Source organism: Astyanax mexicanus, chromosome 13 (genome assembly GCF_023375975.1).
Source record: "Astyanax mexicanus isolate ESR-SI-001 chromosome 13, AstMex3_surface, whole genome shotgun sequence".
NCBI classification, from domain to species: Eukaryota; Metazoa; Chordata; class Actinopteri; order Characiformes; family Acestrorhamphidae; genus Astyanax; species Astyanax mexicanus.
Genome location: NC_064420.1, coordinates 30,618,848 through 30,642,934, shown reverse-complemented (window position 1 = coordinate 30,642,934; position 24,087 = coordinate 30,618,848). Strand labels below are relative to the sequence as shown.

General features: G+C 37.3%; 1 protein-coding gene across 1 annotated transcript in view; it reads right to left on the bottom strand.

The window, feature by feature from the left end:
• oprl1 (opiate receptor-like 1) overlaps window positions 1-23,536 on the bottom strand; it is a 71,752-nt gene extending 48,216 nt beyond the window's left edge. The window contains exons 1-2 of the mRNA XM_015606206.3: window positions 23,063-23,536; window positions 22,403-22,614 (exon numbers count right to left, since the gene is read on the bottom strand). Of these exons, the coding sequence (XP_015461692.2) occupies window positions 22,403-22,605 (203 nt within the window). The 5' untranslated portion in view covers window positions 22,606-22,614; window positions 23,063-23,536. The remainder of the gene's footprint in view (window positions 1-22,402; window positions 22,615-23,062) is intronic.
• Between the last annotated feature and the right edge of the window lie 551 nt (window positions 23,537-24,087).

Genomic DNA, 24,087 nt, shown 5'->3' with positions numbered 1-24,087 from the left:
CAACCAGAATGTTCACAAAGTGGTATTCAGATTGACCTTTGAACCTTTGCAGAACAAGCTGAAATGTTTGACCAAACAAGTTTAAATTAACACAAAGGAGTGAATGTTCTGATATGACATGTAATTACGAAGTTATTATAAATCTAGTTCTGAATTAAATGGCGCTTCATCAAGCACCAACTAGCACAATGGTGCCTACTAGAGCATAGGATGGTGATGTGTAAGAAGGTCTAACACAATTGGAGACATTCTGTCACATTTAAAATGATCAAAAGTCTTTCACCTGTTATTAATGTTGAGAAGAGGCACAAAGGAGTGAATGTTCTGATATGACATGTAATGTCAAGTTATTCTTAATCTAGTTCTGTATTAAATGGCGCTTCATCAGAGTGATATTGTACAGAGGTCTTTAACATTGTGAGATTACAGCAAATACTGCAGAGTTACAGCAATTTAGGTTAGAAATTCCAAGGACGCACAGATTGCTTGATGCCTGGAGAGTATTGTATGTGAAATTTTCACAAATGTTTTTAATGAACATTTACCTAGAGACTCTACAGTGTGCAGCAAGACTGAAATGGAGGTGATAGGCCAAATATCCAGAGAGTAGTTTCAATATAGCTATTTTCAAACAATTAGCAATTATGAATGAACAAAGCACTTTTTAAACATAGTTGTATTGAGAAATTTGTCAGAGCCACTGTACTAAATATGGCAAAAACAATTAGATGTCAAAATAGTACAGCATGATTGACATATACTCGTTTTTTTGGAACAGCGCCCCCCAGTGGGCGGATTGTTTCAGCACTTTGCAGGTCACTACAGTGTCTCCACCTGAACATAACTGCCAAATATCATCCAGATTGGGCAACATTCAGCCTGCCAAAATGTCTGCTGAATGCTGATTGGCTGATGGTGTTCAGCCATGTTGATTGATTAAGTTGCCCTTTGAACATCCTTTAGAGGCTGTATGATAGATTCTGCATGCAAAGTTTCAACTTGCTAGGTTGCACGGTTGCTGAGAAACAGTGCTCCAAATTTACCTCTTGAAGTGAATGGGGCATATATCCGGAAGGACTAATTTGCATATGGCGGCCATATTGTTTACATGTTTCAACTTTTTCTTAATGAATATTGAAGCGCATGCTCTCACGAGTGTTTTGATACCAAACATGCCAGGATTGGTGAAAATTCCTAGGACTAGTTTGCAAAAGTAGGTTTTGCATATTATGCAAATTAGCACAAAATCTATATAGACGGAAGTGCATGGTCCAAATTGGAAAGTTGTTGGTATTGACCCAAGGAATCCATCAAAAAAAATTTTAATGTAGGTCTTATGGTTTTTGAGTTATTGAGAAAATTGTGAAAAATGAATTTCCTTGTTTATAGCGCCACCACGTGACAAATCGGTGCCATTTTTGTTGTCCACCGAGATGCACTGATCCTACATCTACCTACCAAGTTTCATTTCTCTATGACTTACGGTTTAGGCTGCACAACTGTTTTTTCAGGAGAAAAATAATAATAATAATAATAATAATAATAAGAAGAAGAAGAAGAAGAAAAATCTTAGCAAAAACAATAGGGTTCTACGCACCTTCGGTGCTTGAACCCTAATTAAAAGAATAAAGGATGGTTTCTCAAATTAAGAATCTTTTTTTTTTTTTTCAGGACAGTGATGATGATGTAGTGCTCAATACTGCTGTTAAAAAATACAATACCCTATATAAACACATTGCCACTGTTTTTGAATCTGCGTCGCTTCAAAACAATGGAACCATAAGCTAAATATGACTAAATAGACTAAAAACCAGTATGAACTAAGTAGTTATCTGTCTTTAGCTTAGTGTTTTTCTGAAGATGGTCCCACCACCACTGTCACTGGTGAATCCTTTCAGCTAGTGAATAAGAAATGGTGGCCATCCCTCACTCTCACTCCTCCTTCTCTCTTCTTCTCCTTCCTTCTCTTGGCACATATCCCACCAGCCAGTTACTTGTTGTGTGCAATCATGGCAGGGGGATATGAAACCAGACGTGCTCTCAGTGAAAATTTGGCTAATTGCATTCTCCGGAACCTTGGGGACAAACGGCAATTAGCACAGCGATGACACATGAAGACATGAAGGGCTCCAGAAATTTTGTTGTTTTGAAGTGGAAGTAGAAGGAAAGCACTCTGAGATTCAGGTAGGCTCTTTTATATTTTATTTGAGTCGCTTATTTTCCTTTATCTCTCGAGTGTCTATTCTGAACAAAGTCCTGTGTATTACAGGGTAAGTGATGGCCATGTTTAGTCTTCATGAAGTCAGCATTTTCGTATACTCCATGACATACAGTATAGTATTCTATTAGAATTTGGTACCAGGCAATCGTGGAACCATGATTCTGGTCAACCAGTGTTGGACACATTCATTTGTAATATGCATTTTCTCGAATTATGTTAGATACCACTGTCAACAAAACTTTAAAATATGTTTAATGGTAAATTTTCTTGTTTTTTTTTCTTAATTTTACTGTTTTTATGGGTTTGTACCTTTCAATTTTGTTTTTTATGTCTTTTATGTATTTTGTTCCTTTTATGTAAAGCACTCTTCTATTTTGTATTTGCTTACACCCTTTCAACATTCTTTTTTTTATGTCTTGCGTCCGCGTCATTAAAATAACATTGGAGTTTACAAATATATCTTCACCATTGGCCATGGTGGCCTGGAAGTGAGGTGTGTTTAGGTAAATATCTGGCGTGTTTCTTTCTTGTCGGGGCAAATACAGGTGCGTCACTGACTGATTAAAACCCTGACAACAGTCAATAGTCAGCCGCCCAATCCGACTTGTGCCACGGTGCATGCTGGGTTGCATTGCGCTGAATGCAGCCCCATACTCAACTTTATTCAAATAAATCCGCCGGCCGTGCTGCGTCCACCCAATCATGGAAGAGCAGACTGCGACTTCACAGACACAAGAGCCTACACACACAGAACAGACTCCTTTTAACCACAGAAGAAAAGTTAAAAAAATGGCGAAATTTGGATTTATAGAGCTATAGATTACAGCGAGCCGAGAGATCCGGCATGGCGACATACACTAAAGAAAAGTTCCAGTGGACACGTACCGTTAGCCACACAGGACCACCGTGCGCACTGACCAGTGCACTATAGATCGCTAAAATAGAGCCTTACATATATGAACTGCATGGGGTAAAATTGCACAGAACGGCATTAGGAACCTCTACAACTTGCGAAACCTGTTACACCCTACTTCTGTATGCATAGCTTTAGAAACATTGATTGTTTCAGTCTGATCTTTCATTTATGAACCATTTACTATTCCCAGTGACCTTTATCTATCTCTCGAATAGCAATCCGTCACATTTTCCTTGGTGCAACTATTTTTTTTTTATGATGATTATGCTATGGATTAACAAGTATATATAATAAGTATGGCTTCCCATTTTCTGTGGCTTTGGAAAAGTTTGTGTTTATAATAAAGAGATGAAGATTTCCTGTGGAAGAACAGAACGAGCTCAGTGATTGCTGACTACAGTATCACATACTAGCACTGCTATTAAAAAAAAAAAAAAAAAAAACAGCACTGTGAACCAGATCTAATAGAGGCTACCGATGGAGTGGCGGACGGAAGGTATTCTGAAGCATTAGCGATTGTTCCCATTGCAAAGCCATTTCCTAAAGGCCACCATCCAATATTTATGCTTTATGACTGGCACCTCCTAACCCCCATCCACCCCCCAGCTACTGGATCCATGCACATGCTGACAGCTCTGCTGAGTTAGCAGTTAGAATTGGGTGCATCTGGATGCTCTGCCAAATGCCCAAAGCAAAAGCTGAAAGGATTTCTCTTTCTTGGAAAAAGCTATAGAGGCTAGAACCAGAAATCTACCTATCAAAAACGCTATGATGAAACTGGCTCTCATCAGGACCGTTCCAGGAAAGGAAGATCAAGAGTTACTTCTGTTGCACAAGATAATCAAAGTGCACTCCCACAAACATATATATTTTTTTATTAAGTTTAAAATAACTTAAATACTACAGAAATCCGAGAGCATTTTATCGAATTAAGTCAACCTACCTTCAAAAAATTAATATTTGAGATAAGGAGACACTTTTTTTTGTATAATCAACTTTTTTTGGCTTGTTTTTAGTTTTTTTTTTCTGAAAGTTCTGCATACGGTATGTCACAGAGCTGCCCACCCTGCTCACCTCAGTGTGTAGTCACCCCCAGGCCACCTTACCCGGTTCATTGTACTGCATGTACAGCTCTGGAGAAAAAAAATAAAAGACAACTCAAAAATGATGAGTTTCTTTGATTTCACGAAATTGAAATCCTCTGGAATATAATCAAGAGGAAGATGGATGATCACAAGCCATCAAACCAAACTGAACTGCTTGAATTTTTGCACCAGGAGTGGCGTAAAGTTATCCAAAAGCAGTGTGTAAGACTGGTGGAGGAGAACACGCCAAGATGCATGAAAACTGTGATTAAAAAACGGGATTATTTCACCAAATATTGATTTCTGAACACTTAAAACTTTATGAATAAAAACTTGTTTGAGGTCTGAAAATTCAGAGAAACGGATTAAATGGCACTAATGTAATGATAACACAACGTCATTACAAAGGAATTACACCCTTTTAAAGACTATACATATTGAAAAGTGTGGAGGCATGGGAAGGGTGGGTCTGCCCCACACCATGACATATGCAGCCCCGGTCTGCCCCAGCTGGCCCGCGTTGGACCAGCATAAAGACCCTGCCTCAGCCTTTACTTAAGAGATATTCTGACAGTGAGAGGAAGGCTGAGGCAACACGAACCTAAGAAACATTAAAGTTAAGCGACTAGAGCCACACTGGGCAATTACTGTATTTCTTTAAGTTTGTTTTGGTGTAGGTGGAGGGCATTTTTTCTAATAAAGGTACATTTCGAGTTCTTTCACTCCCTGTGTCTGTGTCTCTCTGTACTTTCGCAACTACTGGTTTACTGGACAGTAAGTCAATAATGTAGTTATTGTGACAGGCCTACTTAAAGATTTAGTTGTTCCTGGGAACAGTCAGGTACTACTTAACTCAACTAACTTAACAGGTGCATCGTTTGTACTCAGTCCAGTATGTTATTTAAGCTCAAACGATTCAAGTTATTGAAACGTAAATGGCTTAAGGCAATCTCATTAGGTTTTACGTTGTAGTAAAGAGTAACCAGTGTCCTGAACAGAGTGGTCTTCTCCTACAGAGCCCACGCATTTGTCCTTCATTGGTCCTCTTCCACCACACCACGTCACTGGCAGCCAGACAGCAGATGCTCGGACAAAGGAGGGAACAAACGGACGAGGAGAATAGCAGATCAGCGACCTATACAGGGGCCAGGGCTATAATCAAAGCCATGCAGCATAACAAGTGGCTGCAGAACCGCCCACACTACATCAGAAATGATTTCTTTTTATCTGGTATCAATAGCCGGGGAAGGGGGCTGCTCACTGCCGCTTAGTCACAAGTACCAAAAAAACAAAAAAAAAACAACATTATTGGGTATTGGGTAGAGGCTCTCTGATCTAACCAGAGCCAATTCCAGACCAGCAGCATGACAAATAAGACTGCGGCCAGGATTAATGAGCTATGAGGTACAAAAGACTTCAGGCATCAAATCTGAATGGATGAAAACTGATCTGTCAGACTAGGTGGATTTATAACTATTTTAAAGTGTCATTATTTAAATACTGGGCTTTATGGCCTTCAAAACTTGTCAAAAACTCTTTTGACTATTCATCATATCTATACGACTTCAAACTACACAGAAATCATATTTAATGACAACTGGCACTGAAATGTGGTTAATCTAAAGGTTTGAACATTTTCTACATTTTGTAGATATTTCACCATGTCAGGGTGGATAGCCTAAGAGGGACATATTATACATCTTTTATACATTTTTACATAAGTTGGAATAAGTCTATGGGCTATATATTCAAAATATATACATGAAGTTCTTTGCACAAAATCATTTTCTTTGATTTTACCAAATTTAAAACGTCTGGAATATAATCAAGAGGAAGATGGATGATCACAAGCCATCAAACCAAACTGAACTGCTTGAATTTGTTTGCACCAGGAGTGGCTTAAAGTTATTCAAAATCAGTGTGTAAGACTGGTGGAGAAGAACATGCCAAGATGCATGAAAACTGTGATTAAAAACCAGGGTTATTCCACCAAATATTGATTTCTGAACTAATCTAAAGGTTTGAACATTTCAGAGTGTTCGCGGTGACCTTGTTCTATTTCACCATGTCAGGGTGGACAGCTTAAGGGGGACATATTATACATCTACAGGGGTTGGACAATGAAACTGAAACATTTTAGTGTGGGAGGTTTCATGGCTAAATTGAATCAGCCTGGTGTCCAATCTCCATTAATTGCACATTTCACCAGTAAGAGCAGTAAGAGAGTGAAGGTTCAATTAGCAGGGTAAGAGCACAGTTTTGCTCAAAATATTGCATTGCACTCAACATTATGGGCGACATACCAGAGTTCAAAAGAGGACAAATTGTTGGTGCACGTCTTGCTGGTGCATCTGTGACCAAGACAGCGAGTCTTTGTGATGCATCAAGAGCCACGGTATCCAGGGTAATGTCAGCATACCACCAAGAAGGACCAACCACATCCAACAGGATTAACTGCGGATGTAAGAGGAAGCATCTGTAAGGGATGTTCGGGTGTTAACCCGGATTGTATCTAAAAAACATAAAATCACGGCTGCCCAAATCACGGCAGAATTCAATGTGCCCCTCAACTCTCCTGTTTCCGCCAGAACTGTCTGTTGGGACAATAAATTATTGTGGTCTGAAACCAGGTGTTTTAGTTTCATTGTCCAACCCCTGTATATAAGAGTGAACAGTATTTTAGCCAGTCATGCTTCAATAACTGTGACTCCATACACACAGCGTGGACTAAAGTATATATATAAGAAATAAGTATATAGTTAACAAACTAATTATATTAAATGATTCATTCAAATTGTGTTGTCTTTAAAAAGTGTATAATACCTTTTCTCTGCTTTTATGTTGCTTATTATGGCGGTGGCATTTAAAATGACAAAAATATTGTGTATTGCAATTTCTGGGACAATATATATCGTCCACAAAAAAATCTTATCATAGCATTACTAGCGTTACTGTAAAGACCTGATTTCATTCAACCACAAGTTGATTAATGAGGTCTAAACATCTACAGTATCCCACTCATCCTAAAAGATATAGAATGGAGCTCCTCAGTCCAGACTATGCAGTTCCGCAGCTCTGCAGTTCAGCGCTTGGGGGGCTTTGTACCCCACTAGTTGACATTTGGCCTTGGCCATCGTGACATTAGACTCATGTGTGGCTCATCCAGAGCGTCCTATTTTATTGCCAATGCCTTTTATAGCGATTACACAAGCTGTATGTGCACTATTAAATACCAAGCCTTGTGTGCACTATTAAACATGTCAGAAACGGGTGCACTTTTAATTTGATTTCACTAATTGCTGCAGAAGGCTTGTCAGGAAGGGTCATATAGCCTTTTCTCCAAAACTACAGAAATAATAAAAAACTAGACAATTTGTATTTACACTGACATATACTGCCAAATGGACAGTGTGGCAAAGCAGGAAGTAAATTAATCATCACAAAGTGTTACCTCAGAGAGAATGGATGGAAAATGCCTACGCCTGTATAAGCTGTGAGGTATTATCTGGTGCCGGTGAGTGAGGCTGAACACTGGAAAGTGTGCTCATGGCAAGGCAATGTGTATTATTACATGAATGAGTTCAACGAGGCCTAATAGTGGGTGCCTATGTAGATGCATGGATGGATGGATGGATGTTTTGTAAAGTACTATTTACATCCCAATAGCAATTAACTACAAAAACAACAAAATCTGTGAAAACCACATGACTAATAAATCCTTTTTTGAGCTTTTTTGAGCTTTCAGACCAAATTAAGAAGAATGGCCAATAAGCATACATATTTACTGCTTTAACTTTTGCTTTCATCATACATACAGCTCTGGAACAAAATAGGAGACCACTTAATGATGATGTTTTTCCCTGATTTTACCAAATTAAAAACCTCCGGAATATAATCAAGAGGAAGATGGATGATCACAAGCCATCAAACCAAGCTGAACTGCTTGAATTTTTTGCACCAGGAGTAAAAGGCATAAAGTTATCCAAAAGCAGTGTCTAAGACTGGTGGAGGAGAACATGCCAAGATGCATGAAAAAACTGTGAAAAACAGAGTTATTCCACCAAATATTGATTTCTGAACTCTTAAAACTTTATGAATATGAACTTGTTTTCTTTGCATTATTTGAGGTCTGAAAGCTCTGCATCTTTTATGTTATTTTAGACATTTCTCATTTTTTGCTAATAAATGCTCTAAATGACAATATTTTTATTTGGAATTTGGGAGAAATGGTGTCTGTTGTTTATAGAATAAAATAACAATGTTCATTTTACTCAAACATGTACCTACAAATAGCAAAATCAGAGAAACTGATTCAGAAGTCTAACTTTTGTTACCCTACATTATAAATGAATACTGAAGTCATCCAGACTATGAAGAAGCACATACAGAAATCATGTAGTAAACTTACTACATGTTACTCTAACTCATTTAGGTGGACTATATCTGGTGTACTTATCCTGTGCAACTGTGGTAACTCTTGGTCTTCCATTCATGGGGCAGTCCTGTTGAGTGCCAGTTTCATCATAATGTTTATTATTGTCCTTGCAAATGCACTTAAGGATACTTTCAAAGTTATTAAATTCATTGTTTAAAGTATTTATTATATATATATATATATATATATATATATATATATATATATATATATATATATATATATATATATATATATATCTTTACTTAGTTGAGCATTAGAACATTACTCAAATAGTGCTATTCGCTGTACTATACCAACTCTACCTCTTCACAACTTTACAACTGACGCTCTCAAACATTAACAGTAAGAGGGCATAAAGCTGACTTAGAAAATCTGTCATCTAGGCAGGAAATGCTTATTTTGAAGAATCTACAATTCAATATAAAACATATTCTGATTTATTTGCTAAATAATTCTATGTTAAATGCTTTTCTTCATAGCTAGGATGATCTTAGTATTAATCTACAATTCAGAAAATGTTAAAATAATGGAAAAAACACTGGATTTTTGACCTGTACTGCACATCTACCACAATGAGATCTCATATCAAAATACAAGGTACACAGCACACCCTGTAATTTCAAAATAGCTATTCCATTTATCGCTTAATCTTCCTTTTTTCATCTTCTCCAGTACTGACTCTGCACATTCACCCTGTGAACAATCATGTGCGCCAAAGGTTTATTGCCGAATGTCGTTTTGCACAACATGTCAAGAACAAAGTAATTCATGAAAGCACTGAAAGCTGTATTGATTGATCAGAGTCTGACGGTACTTTAGAAACGGCACGCTCCGGACCTCCAGTTAAAATAATCGTCTGTATTGACTGCTGTTCATGCAGAGCCGTTTGCGAGGCCGCTAGTAGAGAGCACGCTGTGTAAAGAGCGGAATATTGTACAGCACAATACGACAAAGTGTAATTTGTAGTGTACATGCTTTATTGTCATTCCTCAGAACTGCCTATTCAATCCATGAATGAATCAATAATTGTTCACAAACTGTTCACAGAACGAAGAAGATCCTCTTTAATAACCAAAACTGTCCTTCACCCTTCAAGAATTTCCCACGTGTGGAAACCCGAGCTACACGTGTCCTTGCTTATGGATGTAAAGAGCAGGGTCTGACTGGAATAGCATGCACGTAAGTGTGAAATGTCACAGCATGAACAGATATGAACAGGTATTGGGAAAGTAAATTGAGTGCAAGCGAACGTCATGTAGCACCAGATGGCTTTATACAGCTGTGCTTCCGTTAACATTTACAATCTGATTTTAATTCCAAGCTCTAAATGAAGGTGCAAGCTGGTACATGTTGGCTGCATGATAATATGATATTGTTTAATGTAAAAACATTCACATTAATAATAATTGTTAATAATTGTGATAAACAAGTATAAAGAATACAATATATTTCCACTAAATACTGATTTCTGAACTCTTAAAATGTTCTGAATATGAACTTGTTTTCTTTGCATTATTCGAGGTCTGAAAGCTCTGCATCTTTTTTTGTTATTTCAGACATTTCTCATTTTCTGCAAATAAATGATCTTAATGACAATATTTTTATTTGGAATTTAGAAGAATAGACAGGAAAAAACACCCCCCCAAAAAATGTAAAAACAGAAAAAAAACGCACCCCAAAAATAAAACAAACGAAAAAACAACCCCCAAAAAACTAGAAAATCAGAAAAAAAACCTCTACAAAAAAAAACAACCCATAAAAATAAAAAACAGAAAAAACCACCCCCTACCCCCCAAAAAATAGAAAATCAGAAAAAACACCCCAAAAAAACTACTAAATCAGAAAAACATCCCAAAAATGAAAAAATAGAAAAAACACCCCCAAAAACAATAAAAAAAAACAGAAAAACACACCCAACAAACCTAAAAAAGAACACCCCCCTCCCCCAAAAAACTAGAAAATCACTCAAAAACCTCAAAAAACTCAAAAACACACACAAAAAAAACTACAAAATTGGAAAAACAACCCAAAAATGAAAAGAAAAACTGAAAAAACACCCCCAAAAATAAAAAAACAGAAAAAAACACACCCAACAAACCTAGAAAATAAAAAAACACCCCAAAAAATTAAAAACAGAAAAACACACCCCGAAACAAATAGAAAATAAAAAACACACCCCAAAACAAATAGAAAATCAGAAAAACACCCCGAAAAATAAAAAAAAAAACTGGAAAAAACATGCCCCAAAAAATTTGCAAAAAACTGCCAGTCTGTAGTTTATAGAATAAAACAGCAATGTTCATCTTACTCCAACATATACCTATAAATAGCAAAATCAGAGAAACTGATCCAGAAACTAAAGGGGTCTCTTCATTTTTTTCCAGAGCTGTATAATAGCCAAAGACATGAGGAAGGACGAGGGTGGGTAAATTATTTATTATATAAGTGTTACCTAATAGAATGGTTGTGAATGCCCACATCTGTATATGTTTTGAGGTATTATCAAAAATGGTAAGTCTTTTGATTTTGCTTTAAAAAAAACAATATGGCTTAAAATAACAAGCTATTTTTTCCAAACAAGTATTTTTGGTTGCCAAATATTCCGTGGATCTCTATTGAAATCCACACCTTGCTCAACTCAACAAAGGAAAATTTTAATCAGAAATTTCATATTGCTCTCGAACGAACCGAGCATGCACACACACACACACACACACACACACTCCACACGGTAACTGAAGCAGTAGACCTGGTAGATAAGAGGTGAGAAGTGATTTCAGCATCTTCCAGAGGAGTTCCTGATTTATCACCTCCACTGGAGCCGTTTTCTTCCAGCTCCTCCGAGTGTGAAGACACGCGTTCTGTTATTCACACTCCCTATGGAATCATTTTCACCACAGCCACATGAACTCGCAATAACTTCTGATCATTAGCAGTGCTCCTACAGATCGCCTCTCATCCCTGTTTCAGGCATTAATGCGTCTGCAAGTATCCGCTGTCATCTACTGAAATCTCCAGCACTCCTAATTAGGTGCCAGCTTATGTAATTGTGCGCTCCCATTATGATAAATGTATACATATTCATGCAAAGTCCTATCAAATGTCACATTGTGTTTATGCTAGCAGCAAGATGGCAAAGCTTGCTGTGTAAACAAACATGAATAAATCATTTTAAAAAAGCTATTTATTTCTTACAGCTTATTTTAACGTGTTAAAAACGGTGATATAACATTCTATATTATAGATATGCGTTATGTTTTTAAAGGTTTGTGTGTTCCAGTTATTGATTGGAACAACAGCCATCAAACATGTGTTATTTTTTTTTTTTATGTGGAGCAATGCTCAGCCAATTCATTAGGAACACAGACACAAGTGCTAATATAATTGAAATATAGACATTTACGTAAAATTTACATTCATTCCTATCTGGATATTCAGAATCGCAGAGTTGCCACAAATCGGATATGTATCAGATTTTCTAGAAATTCTAGTTACAGTGGTGTGATTTTTTTTATTATTATTATTTGCTCCAGATTTGTTTTGTTTTGGCATTTTGTCATACTTTACATTTTTCAGATTATCAAACTAACTTTAATATCAAATGAGCTCAATTTCACTACTAACCACAAGCAGGCCTGATTACTGCTAGACCTGTAGAATAAAAAAAAATCACTCAAATAGTACCTGACTGACAACATGAAGCAGCTAAAAGATCCCAAAAAGCAACACATTATTAAGAAATTAAAAAACAGATTAGAAAACGATAAAAGTCACTGATCATCTCTCAGCCTGGAAAATGTTACAAAGTCATTTCTAAAGCTTTGGGAGCTATTATTCACAAATGGAGAATACATGGAAAACTGTTGAATTTTTCCAAGAGTGTGGCATACAATTAACACGTCATTCCAGAAAAAGCACATTATACTGAATGTAAAACATGGTGGTGGTAGTTTGATGATCTGGGGCTGCTTTGCTGCTTCAGGGTCTGGACAACTTGCAACAATTCTCCTATTTACCAGACAATCCTAAAGGAGAATATCCGTCCATCTGTTCTTGACCTCAAGCTCAGGAGTACTTTGGGTTCTGCAGCTGGACAATGATCCAAAGCACACAAACAGCCAAAAAGTCCACCTCTGATTGGTTAAAAACAAAACAAAATGAAGGTTCTGGAGTGGCCTAGTCAAAGTCAACGATTGAGATGCTGTGGATGATCTTAAACAGGTGGTTCATGCTGGAAAACCTTTCAATGTGGCTGAATTAAAGTGGGCCAAAATTCCTATGTAGAGATGTGAAAGACTTGTTGCCAGTTATTGGTAAAAGCTTGATTGTAGTTGTTGCCACCAGGGGTGTTAAATCCAAGTTATAAGGTTTTGTTTTGGATAGTTGTTTTTTTTTTTCTTTAATTAGTAAAAAATATTGTTTAAAAAGTAAACATAAAGTTTTTTATATATATTTACATATTTGATTCTTGGTTTAAAAAAATATATATAAAAAAACTAAAAAACAAAATATTTTTTAAAACATGACTCTGACAAGGAATATTTATTTTTGTTGTTAATGTTAATAACTGGAACACACAAACCTTTAAAAATATATATGTACCACATTGTTTTTTTATAAAGTTAAAAATAAGTAAAAAATAGAACAATTTATATCTTTAAAAATTATTTATTTATGTTTTTTTGGGGGTTTTTTTGTAAGTCGTTAGCAGGAACTGCACCTCCAATTAATATTTGTGGCGATAGGGTTAAAATGAAAGAGTTAAAGACTGTTAACCTTCGCACACATAATGTGTTTTAACAGTGAGAGCAAATGTTGCCATGAAATTTTACACAATTACAAAAAAAAGGTCTGGGAGGAAAAGAGTAAAAGATTTTGAAAAAGGTTTGTTCAGTACTGTATGTTTCCTATTTGAAATAGTGGAAATATTGCCTCAGTTTCAAACGAGACAAATAAAAAAACACAAGCTGACGCAAACAGGTTGCTCCTACAAAAGTTACACATTCTCGCGTCGGGGAAAACAGCAGTCACACTCACGTCGGCGGAGCGGAACTAACACTGACAAGCTGCCTGATATTCCAGCGCTCTGCGTAACGCGGTGGAATCGCTGCAGAGATAGCGGGAGAAGATGAATTTGTTACAGACTTTCGTATTGATCTGACGGGCCTCGGCTGAGCGGATCGGTACAGCAGCCTGCTCCCAACCACTACCCACAATTCCCTCTTACCACTTACAACTTGCTGGCTCTGCTTGCTGGAAGGAGGATTGCTTGTGTGAGGAAATGGAGGCAGGAATAGAAGCTGCAGGGAAGCTGCAATAGGCCGTTAGTGAATACAGCGCTTTGATCCTTCAACCCTCACAATCACGCAATCACCAGAAATGCTATTGCACCTGTTACCCACACTGAAAGAACACAGCTTAAACACAGCCCTACCTGTGTCTAGACCTGAGCCTGAGCCCTGTTATCTGCTGTCTGCGGATGCTAATGCTAATGCTAAGGGAGTTTGAGTTGAACTGTAGACTAAACAGATGAGCCCACGGAAAAACTGGGGCATATGAAACATATAGGCCACTCCCCTCAAGCCTCAAGGCAAAAATAGGTTAGGTCTGTTTTGATGCCGTGACATTTGCCAATACACAGAATCACAAAGACGGATGTCTACATGCTATATTTCTCAAAGCATATCATATTTAGGAATGCTTAACTGTCCCTATTAATGAACAGACCAATAGAATATGAATTCAAAATGACCTGAAATAAACTCTTTTTACATTGACTTCCATTGAAAGTTGAGAAGGTTTTTTTTCTCTCTCCTGTAAATTGGCTGTTTTGGAGATACTTGTTTTTCATCGGACAGTAACAATATACTATGTTGTGCTGAAATCCAATTGAAATCCTTGGCGCCAAGGTACAGTATGGACACAAATGCTTAGACAGTATGCTTAAAATGTAAAATGTTAATGTATTTGTTTTTGCATTAAAAAAAGCACCCATGCTGTATACTGTATGTACAGGGGTTGGACAATGAAACTGAAACACCTGGTTTTAGACCACAATAATTGATTGTCCTGACAGACAGTTCTGGTGGAAACAGGAGAGTTGAGGTGCACATTGAATTCTGCCGTGATTTGAGCAGCCATGGTTTTATATTTTTTGGATACAATCCGGGTTAGCACCCGAACATCCCTTTCAGACAGCTTCCTCTTACAGCGTCCACAGTTAATCCTGTTGGATGTGGTTGGTCCTTCTTGGTGGTATGCTGACATTACCCTGGATAACGTAGCTCTTGATACATCACAAAGACTTGCTGTCTTGGTCACAGATGCGCCAGCAAGACGTGCACCGACAATTTCTCCTCTTTTGAAATCTGTCGCCCATAATGTTGTGTGCATTGCAATATTTTGAACAAAACTGTGCTCTTACCCTGCTAATTTAACCTTCACACTCTGCTCTTACTGGTGCAATAATGTGCAATTAATGAAGACTGACCACCAGGCTGCTCCAATTTAGCCATGAAACCTCCCACACTAAAATGAAAGTGTTTCCGTTTCATTGTCCAACCCCTGTAACTAATATGATGTATAGAGAGACGCAGCCCACATAACTGCAGTGTGAAACCGAAACTAAACGGACCAATGAACACAATGTAATGATATGTAAAGATATAAACCTTGGTGCAGACTCCGGTCCAGATGCAGAAGTGGAAGAAACACCCTAATTAACTCATAAGCACCTCAATATGCTTCAAATAAATGGCGAAATTGCCTCTACAAAATAAATTATTTAAAAAATGTTTTTTGTATAACTTACAACACACCATGCTGTGTATGGAACCTATATGATGTATAGAGAGACTCCACCCACGTAGCTTATGATGAAGACAGGAAGTTCTTTAGCCCGCTTACTAAACTCCAGAGTGAAACCGAAACTAAACGGATCAAATGTACACAATGTAACAAAGACACAAACTGTAGTCCAGACTTAAAGGTGTAAAATCAACCTAAATAACTCAGAAGTATCTCAATATGCTTCAAATAAATTGCAAAATTGCCTCTATAAATCAAAATGTTGAAGAATTGATTTTTTTTAGTATCACCCAAACCACACCATGCTCTATAGTCTGTAATCAACTAAATATATTACTGTGTATCTAAGTAATATTTATTAATAAACATAAAACAGTTGCACATTCGGTGGTATTGCACAGACTGATCTGCACTGGATTGCAATGCTGTTTGTTGTTTAAAAGAAGTACTTTTGTAATCAACTTTTTAAAAGCATATAATTTACAATTCAGCACAAAAAAGAGAAAATACAACATAAGCAGATACAGATATAAAGGAGAAAATAAAAATGTACAAAATGATTAATGTCTAATATTGGCTGTAGCTGCTTTAGCTTTATTTATCATTGCAGTAGTCTGTTTAAGAGAGACAATAGTATAATAGAATAACAGCCATTGTTTTGAGAGTCTTGTTTTAGGATTAAATCAATTAAATACTATAGTCTTTTAGCTGCTGTTAAGCCAGCAAAGATTAGTCTCTTTTGAACTGGTGTAAATTATGATTTTTTCTTTTTCAATATGAATTTCAAGCATAAAAGAAATTGTAAGTAGAATGTAGTCCCAATAAATTAGTAAATTTTAAAGATCTGTTTCTTATTATTTGTGATCTTTTTTCCCATTATTTATAATATTTAGAGATGCTTTCTCAAAATCTTGAAATTTTTATATTATTTTTCTATTTTATCTGGCGATTTGAGAGACTTTTCCAATAATTATTAGATTATGCTGCTTTTTTAAATGGCCAGATTAATGAATGCTCATAAACATAATTCGGTCGATGAGACAATCCTTGTGTAAGCACAATCACAGACACGGCGAACAAGAAGTGTGTAAGAGTCAGCAGCCCCCAACCAGGCGGACAGATGGAGAGTGGGCCTCGGTGGGAGGGAGACCAAAGGACTAAGACTGAACAGTTAGCAGGGCCTGTCGACTGATTAATCACTGATAACTGACTATTAACTCTGCAAATGACTCAGCTAATCATCACTGGTACCGACCACATGAATAATGCCAGACATAGACTACATGACCTTGTCATGAATGCTTCACTTCATATGAACTAGCAGTGCTCTGTGTTCATAAAAATACATGTCCACTGAAGAAAAAAATTGGAGTGATTTCTAGGAATGCAGCAAAATGTGTTCATGTGTTTTCATTAAATTTATCACATTTTAACCACTGAATAACTGGATGTTTCACAGCAGTACTGGAAAAATATACTGTGGATAGATGAAACCAAAATTGAGTTGTTTGAAAGGAACACACAACGATATGTGTGGAGAAAAAAGGCACAGCGCACCATCATCAAAACCTCATCCCAACTGTGAAACTTGGTGGAGGGGGCATCATGGTTTGGGGCTGCTTTGCTGCCTCATGGCCTGGACAGATTGCCATCCTCAACTAAAAAATGAATTCCCAAGTTAATGAAGACATTTTGCAGGAAAACTTAAGATTGTCTGTCTGCCAGCTGAAGCTCAACAGAGGATGGATGATGCAACAGGGCAACGACCCAAAACATAGAAGTAATTCAACAACCGAATGGCTTCAACAGAAGAAAATGTGCTTTCTCAAGAGGCCTGACCTAAATTCAATTGAGGTGCTGTGGCCTCATGACCTCAAGAGAGCGATTCACACCAGATATCCCAAGAATAATGCTGAACTCAAACAGTTTTGTGAAGAGAAATGGTCCAAAATTCCTCTGATCTACAACTACAGGAAACGTTTGGTTGAGGTTTTTGCTGCCAAAGGAGGATAGACCAGTTATTAAATCCAAAGGTTTAGTTCCTTGTTTTCCTCAAATAATATTGTAGTATCTTAGTTAAGTACTTAGTGAATTCAGTTGAAAGTATAGGGTTTTTTAGGAAAATGGTTTGGGTGGGATTGTTTATTACCTTTATTTTTAAGAATGTTTCAATGCTGTCAGGACCATAATTGCACAGAAGAAGAAGGAAACAATACTGTCTAATACATGTTCGGCTGGTTACCCTGTCATGGTTTATACCGTGACATACCCAGACAGAGATCAAGCCTAGGCCTAGACGAAATCTTCCTTTCAATGGAAAATCTCCATTTAAATTCCTGCATAGTCCAAGATTTGGCTTAATCCCTGTATGGGAAACTACATTACTTTATGTTTGTTACTGGAACAAGACCTTATTTAAACTCATTTTGGACATTTGGAAGTAATAGAACCCTTCATATGTTAACAATTTTGTTTTACTCACCAAGCATTCTTAATCAGAACTTTGTTTGAGATTGCTCTTGAAACCCACTTACGCACTTGTTACTAAGATTCTGGCATTCACCAGTATTTTCGTGTTTGGGGTTTGTTTAGTTTAAGAAGCCAAAGAGATTTAACACTATGAAAGCAGAGCTGAACAATTGCTCTGTTTAAAACACATCACAGACATAATCACACATCAGACATAAGCTTTTTGTTAAGATTTTTTTTTTTTCAGAAAGAACGAATTTGAGCCAGTTCTTGGGAAGATTTTGGTGGATGAGGCCTATTGACGATATGTAGCCCCGATATGTTTTCGTTTTGTAGCTCACAACAAAATGACCTTGAGTAGAAACCTACTGTAATTGAATCTAATCAATTACTCTAAGTAAATTAAGCATGACACAGAATAAACACAGCCATCCAGATGGTCTTCTGCAATATTATGAAGGACCATCAGGCCTTGAAATAACAGATACTGGATACTGGGATGCAGCCGTGAAAGATAAACCACAGAGAAAGAGAGAAACAGTGTAGAAATGAACTAACGGAGCTGAAGAAGAAGAGAAGAAGGAGAGCATCAAAAAGATATAAACACAATGAGTCTGATACACTCAGTTTTCTCCGCTTGCATTGGGAATGATGAGCTCTCAACCAAAAAGAAAACGCAGCAGCTGGAGTCTCTGTGAACAGAGAGTAGCACAGCTATTTAAGATCACACGAACGTTATATCATTAACACACACACACAAACACAATCATACACACTGTCATCCACACTGGCCCAGTTGTTTCATGAAACGCTGACAGCAGGAGTTGCAGAACAGATCCTGAAACTGACTCGAGTGGGTAGGAATAAATGAAGCGGCGTGGAGGCATAAAGTTCTGCCTGTGCACCGCTGACAAAATAATTGTTGGGGGGGGGGGAGATAAAGTGATGGATAGATCGAGAGAAAGAGAGTAAACAAGGCTTAAAAGAAAAGGTTAAACAAGTTAAACAAATGCAAACACACCACCGTTTGCTCAATTCCAGTCTAAAAAAAAAAGCAGCTGATAAATGCTAACAAAATGCTACAGAAGCTAATAGAGAAAGATGGAATGGATAGCTAGAGAGATAGACTGAGGAAAGGACATGGAAGGAGAAAGAGTAAGAGGGTAAACTGGGTGTATTCTTAGCAAAATGGGTTCAAGTACTTAAAAAAAAAGATGTTCTTTGACTCAATTGTGGAACCATTTGAGTTGTTTTGCTTTCATAACTACCAAACTTTAAAGAAATATGGTTCTTTGACTGTCTATGATGTACAACCTGTACATAGTTCAATTTTGCACCAAAGAAGGGCCCAAAATTGAGTCAACAAACTTTTTTAGTACTAGAACCCTGTACCTTTGGCTGAAGGAGTGAGGTTGAACATTGGCCAGTATATCTAAGGCAAGTAGATGATAGTATGAGCCAGATGGATGGAACGTTCTGTTTCTGAAATTTCTGAAAAATCTATCTATCTATCTATCTATCTATCTATCTATCTATCTATCTATCTATCTATCTATCTATCTATCTATATGTCTGTCTATCTATCTATCTATCTATCTATCTATCTATCTATCTATCTATCTATCTATCTATCTATCTATCTATCTATCTATCTATCTATCTATCTATCTATCTATCTAAAGCAGAAGGCCTTACATTACACAGGTGAGTGCAGCTTTCTTCAGCTTCCATTGGACAGTCAAAAGTGACAGGATACAATACTAGAGCTCAATTCATGTCCCATACACCTATCTAATCATCTATATGGCTATAGTGCAAAGCATACACTTATTGCATATCATCACCGTCCAATGAAAAACACTTATCTCCATTTTTGTCCATTTTTAGTTACCTACATAATTTGAACAGACAAACTGTCCCTTACTCTGTGCCCAAATGTCTTGATGAACGGACCAATAGAAACTCTTTAAAATGATCTGAAATAAACTCTTTTTACATTGACTTCCATTGAACGTTTACAAGGTTTTTATCCCTACTGTAAAGTTGCTGTTTTGGAGATAAGTGTTTTTCATTGGACAGTGACGATATGCTATAAACAGGCCACAAGCGAAGCTTTAGTAATATTTATCAGCCATCATCCATCAGAATGTGAAAACAAAACTGATCTGTGGTGCCATAATATTTTTACAAAAGCTCATATCCTAGGATTTTTAGCATAACAACCAGTACAAACTGAAACATCATGTTGATGAGCAGAACATCAGTTCTGCTCTTTTATTGGTTCAATCAAAAAACAGTTCAAAGTGGTTCACTAAAGAAAAAAATTGTTTGCAAAAAATTCATGCACTGAATGAGAGCTGAGCCAAACAATCTATGTGAGCAAACAAAAAGTAAATAAAGCTAAAATGAAATATATGAAACAGTCGAAACATTTTGAAAAAATACATTCCAGTTTTGCACATTGTTTGCCAAGAGTTTATTGTTCAGAAATATGAACTGAACGAAAGCTGAGCCAAAATGGCGAGTTTGTAAGTAAACAAAGCGTTAGCAAAACTGAAATGAGTGTTGAACCAAACTGTCTAGAGTAAACGAGCCTCAAATAAGAAAAATAAGCAAGAAACAGAAACAGAAAACAGAAACTAGAAAACAGAAACTAGAAACACTCCACATATTTTGATCTATTATCAATGTCAAAGTGAGGGTCAAGGTGGTTTTATCTAACTTTCTGTTAGATAAAAACAAATGTGTGAGTAAACAATCCTTGAGTAAGAAAAATAAGGAGTAATGAAAAACTGAAAGAAGAAACACTCCACATGTTTTGATCCTTTACAAAATGACAAAAAGTGAGGTTTAAAGTTAAACTTGTATACTCTAATCAGATATGAGCAGATTATGGGTTAATGGAAAAGATCTGTTTAGAATGCTTAACTGAATGAGTCTTGAAACAAACTTTCTGTTAGATAAAAAAACAATGTGTGAGTAAACAATGATAAACAAACTTTAAATAAGGAAAATAAGAAATAATGGAAATATGTTTTGATCTACTACAAAATTACAAAAAGTTTAAAGGTTTAAAGTGTGAGGTTCCCTATTAGAAAAAAAAAACAACAAAGAAAACTTATGTACTGTAATCAGATATGAGCAGATTAAGGGTTAATGGAAAGTTCTGTTAAGAAAGTTCAACTAAATAGGGACTTAGCCAAACTTTCTGTTAGATAAAAAAACAGAAACACTCCACATGTTTTGATCCACTACAAAATTACAAAAAGTGATGTTTAAAGTGGTTCTCTATTTTTTAAGTGTTTCTATTGGTCTGTTCACCAAGAAAGTCTGGCACAGTGTAAAGGACAGATTGTCTGTTCAAATTACATAGTAAACCAAAAATCCCCAAAAATGGGAGATACTTGTATTTCGTTGGACAGTGGCGATAAACTGTAATCAGATATGAGCAGATTGAGGGTTGATGGAAAAGATCTGTTAAGAAATCTCAACTGAGTGAGGATTGAGCCAAACTTTCTGTTAGATAAAAAAAAAGTTTGTGAGTAAACAAGGATAAAGAAACCTCAAATTAGAAAAATAAGGAATAAAGGAAAACTGAAAAAAGAAACACTCCACATGTTCTGATTGATTACAAAATGACAGAGGATTTATATTAGAAAAAAAAAAAAACAAGAAAATGTATATACTGTAATCAGATATGGCCAGATTGAGGGTTAATGGATGGAAAAGTTCTGTTAAGAAAGCTCAACTAAATGTGGGTTGAGCCAAACTTTTTTTTTGTATGTAAACAAAAAATAAGGAATAATGGAAAACAGAAAACAGAAACACTCCACATGTTTTGATCCATTAGAAAATGGCAAAAAGTGAGGTTTAAAGTGTGAGGTTCTCTATTAGAATACAAACTAAGAAAAGTTGTATACTGTGATCAGATATGAGCAGATTAAAGGTTGATGGAAAAGATCTGTTTAAAAAGCTCAATTGAAGGAGAATTGAGCCAAACTTTCTGTTAGATAAAAAACAATGTGTGAGTAAACAAGGATAATGAAACCTAAAATAAGAAAAATAAGGAATAATGGAAAACTGATCCAACTTTTTCTATTTTCCTTTTTTGCTTTTTTTTAGTCTGAAAAAAGTTCATAAACCATAATCAAATATTACAGGCTACTTACTGTATGCATAACTATGTGTAAACTATGTGGACAAACTCACAACAACACAAGGCCTGTCTTAGTTGCTTAGAATATTTACAGGTGCCCACCAAACAGCCAAGAGCATTTACTTAAACACACTTGTTGGAAACTCACACCCAACACCACCACCACCACCACCACCACCACAAATTTTACTTTTAACAGCTCTCACGTGCATTGTCTGCAATTTTCTTGCAATGTTTCATGGAATAGAGAGTCTTAATACCTCTGAGGGCAATGTTCACGTGCAACGTGGCAGGTTCTTCATAGGCTTACCTGATGATGACATACATGACCAGGCAGTTGCCCACCAGTCCCACCACGCACACGAACATGTAGACCACCGCGATGGTGATCCGGACGCTGCGGGGGAACAGGTCGTCGGCGTCGCTCGGGTCGCTCTGGTTGTCGGCGAAGAGCGAGTCGTTGTAGAAGCGCCGCTGGTCGACGAAGCTCAGGGAATCGTTGGGGAACTCCATGAGCGCTGCCTGTAGCGCCGTAAAACACACACACACGTACACACACATACACACACATACACACACTCGTCAAGCTCTTGCTGCTGGAGACCCTTGAGAACGTGCGAACCTTCTCAGTGAAGCTGGAGGTCCCTAAAAAAGCGGTGACTTTTTTTTCTTCTTTTTATCCCGCGCAGAGCAGCGCGCGCGAGCGCTCAGTAGGCTATTACAATAACCCGACACAAATACATTACAAATAAAAATAAAAAGAACCTAGACACGAATTAGCATACCGCACGCGCATGCATGCCAAGGCAAGCTCGCGACCCCCTTGACTGACTGCACCACTTCTTACCATTCTTGAGTATCGCGTGTTACAATAATAATAATAACCTCGCAGTGCACGTGCAACAAAAAATCAAGAAAGAATAATAGCCTAATAAGGGGAAAAAAACGCGTACCGATGCTGCGTACCTACCCAGTCCGTACGCTCGCTCCTCTTCCTCGGGATGAGGAGGATGATGATGATGAAGAAGAAGGTGTGTGGAGTAGAGTGATGCCGATGGAAGAAGAAGAATAAAGAACACCACTACCAAAGCTACAGGGGTTAACTGCCGGATATCATGCTCTATCTATCTGTCTATCTATCCATCTATCGCGCTCGCACTATTTTGCCATTTTTTCATTTTTTTTAATAGTGCAGAATTAAGCGACTTAAATGATTGTAGCGATGCGTCTCGAGCCCGGCAGAAGCTTGAAGCTTGTTTTGTTATTGTTTCTCTCTCTCTCTCTCTCTCTCTCTCTCTCTCTCTCTCTCTCTCGCTCTCTTTCTCGCGCAAGGGAGGTAAGGAAGGAGCGCGCGCGCGCGAGGTGGGAGGGAGGGAGGAGGGGGAGGTGCGCGCGAGCGAGGAGGCTTTCGCTTCTTCTTGCGAATCTTCCTTCAGTCAGTCAGTCGCCGCTTAGATCTCCAGCCGACATTCTCTCTCTCTTTCTCTCTCTCTTTACCCTCTCTTTCTCTCTCTCTCTCTCTCTCTCTCTCTCTGTCTCTCTCACTCTCTGATTAAGCGTATTACAGTCATAAGGGCTTATGGCGATGAAAAAAGGGTCATTACATTCTGTTTTATATATTACATTTCGATTGCATAAACACACTTGTTACCTTTGATCAGCCCTGACTTTTGATCAATTCCTGACTGGGTGTCCTTCTCTCTGTGTGTGTTGTGTAAAGACTTTGTTCCACAGTTATTCCACAGCCTAAATCCAGCAAACAAACGAAACTCACAAAAAAAGATGCAGAGCGATTAGACCTCAAAATGCAAATAAAGCCAGTTCATATTCATAAGGTGTTAAGAATTCAGAAATCAATATTTGGTGTAATAACCCTGTTTTTTATTCAGTTTTCGTGAATCTTGGCATGTTCTCCTCCACCAGTCTTACACACTGCTTTCGGACAACTTTATGCCACTCCTGGTGCAAAAATTCAAGCAGTTCAAGAGGTTTTTC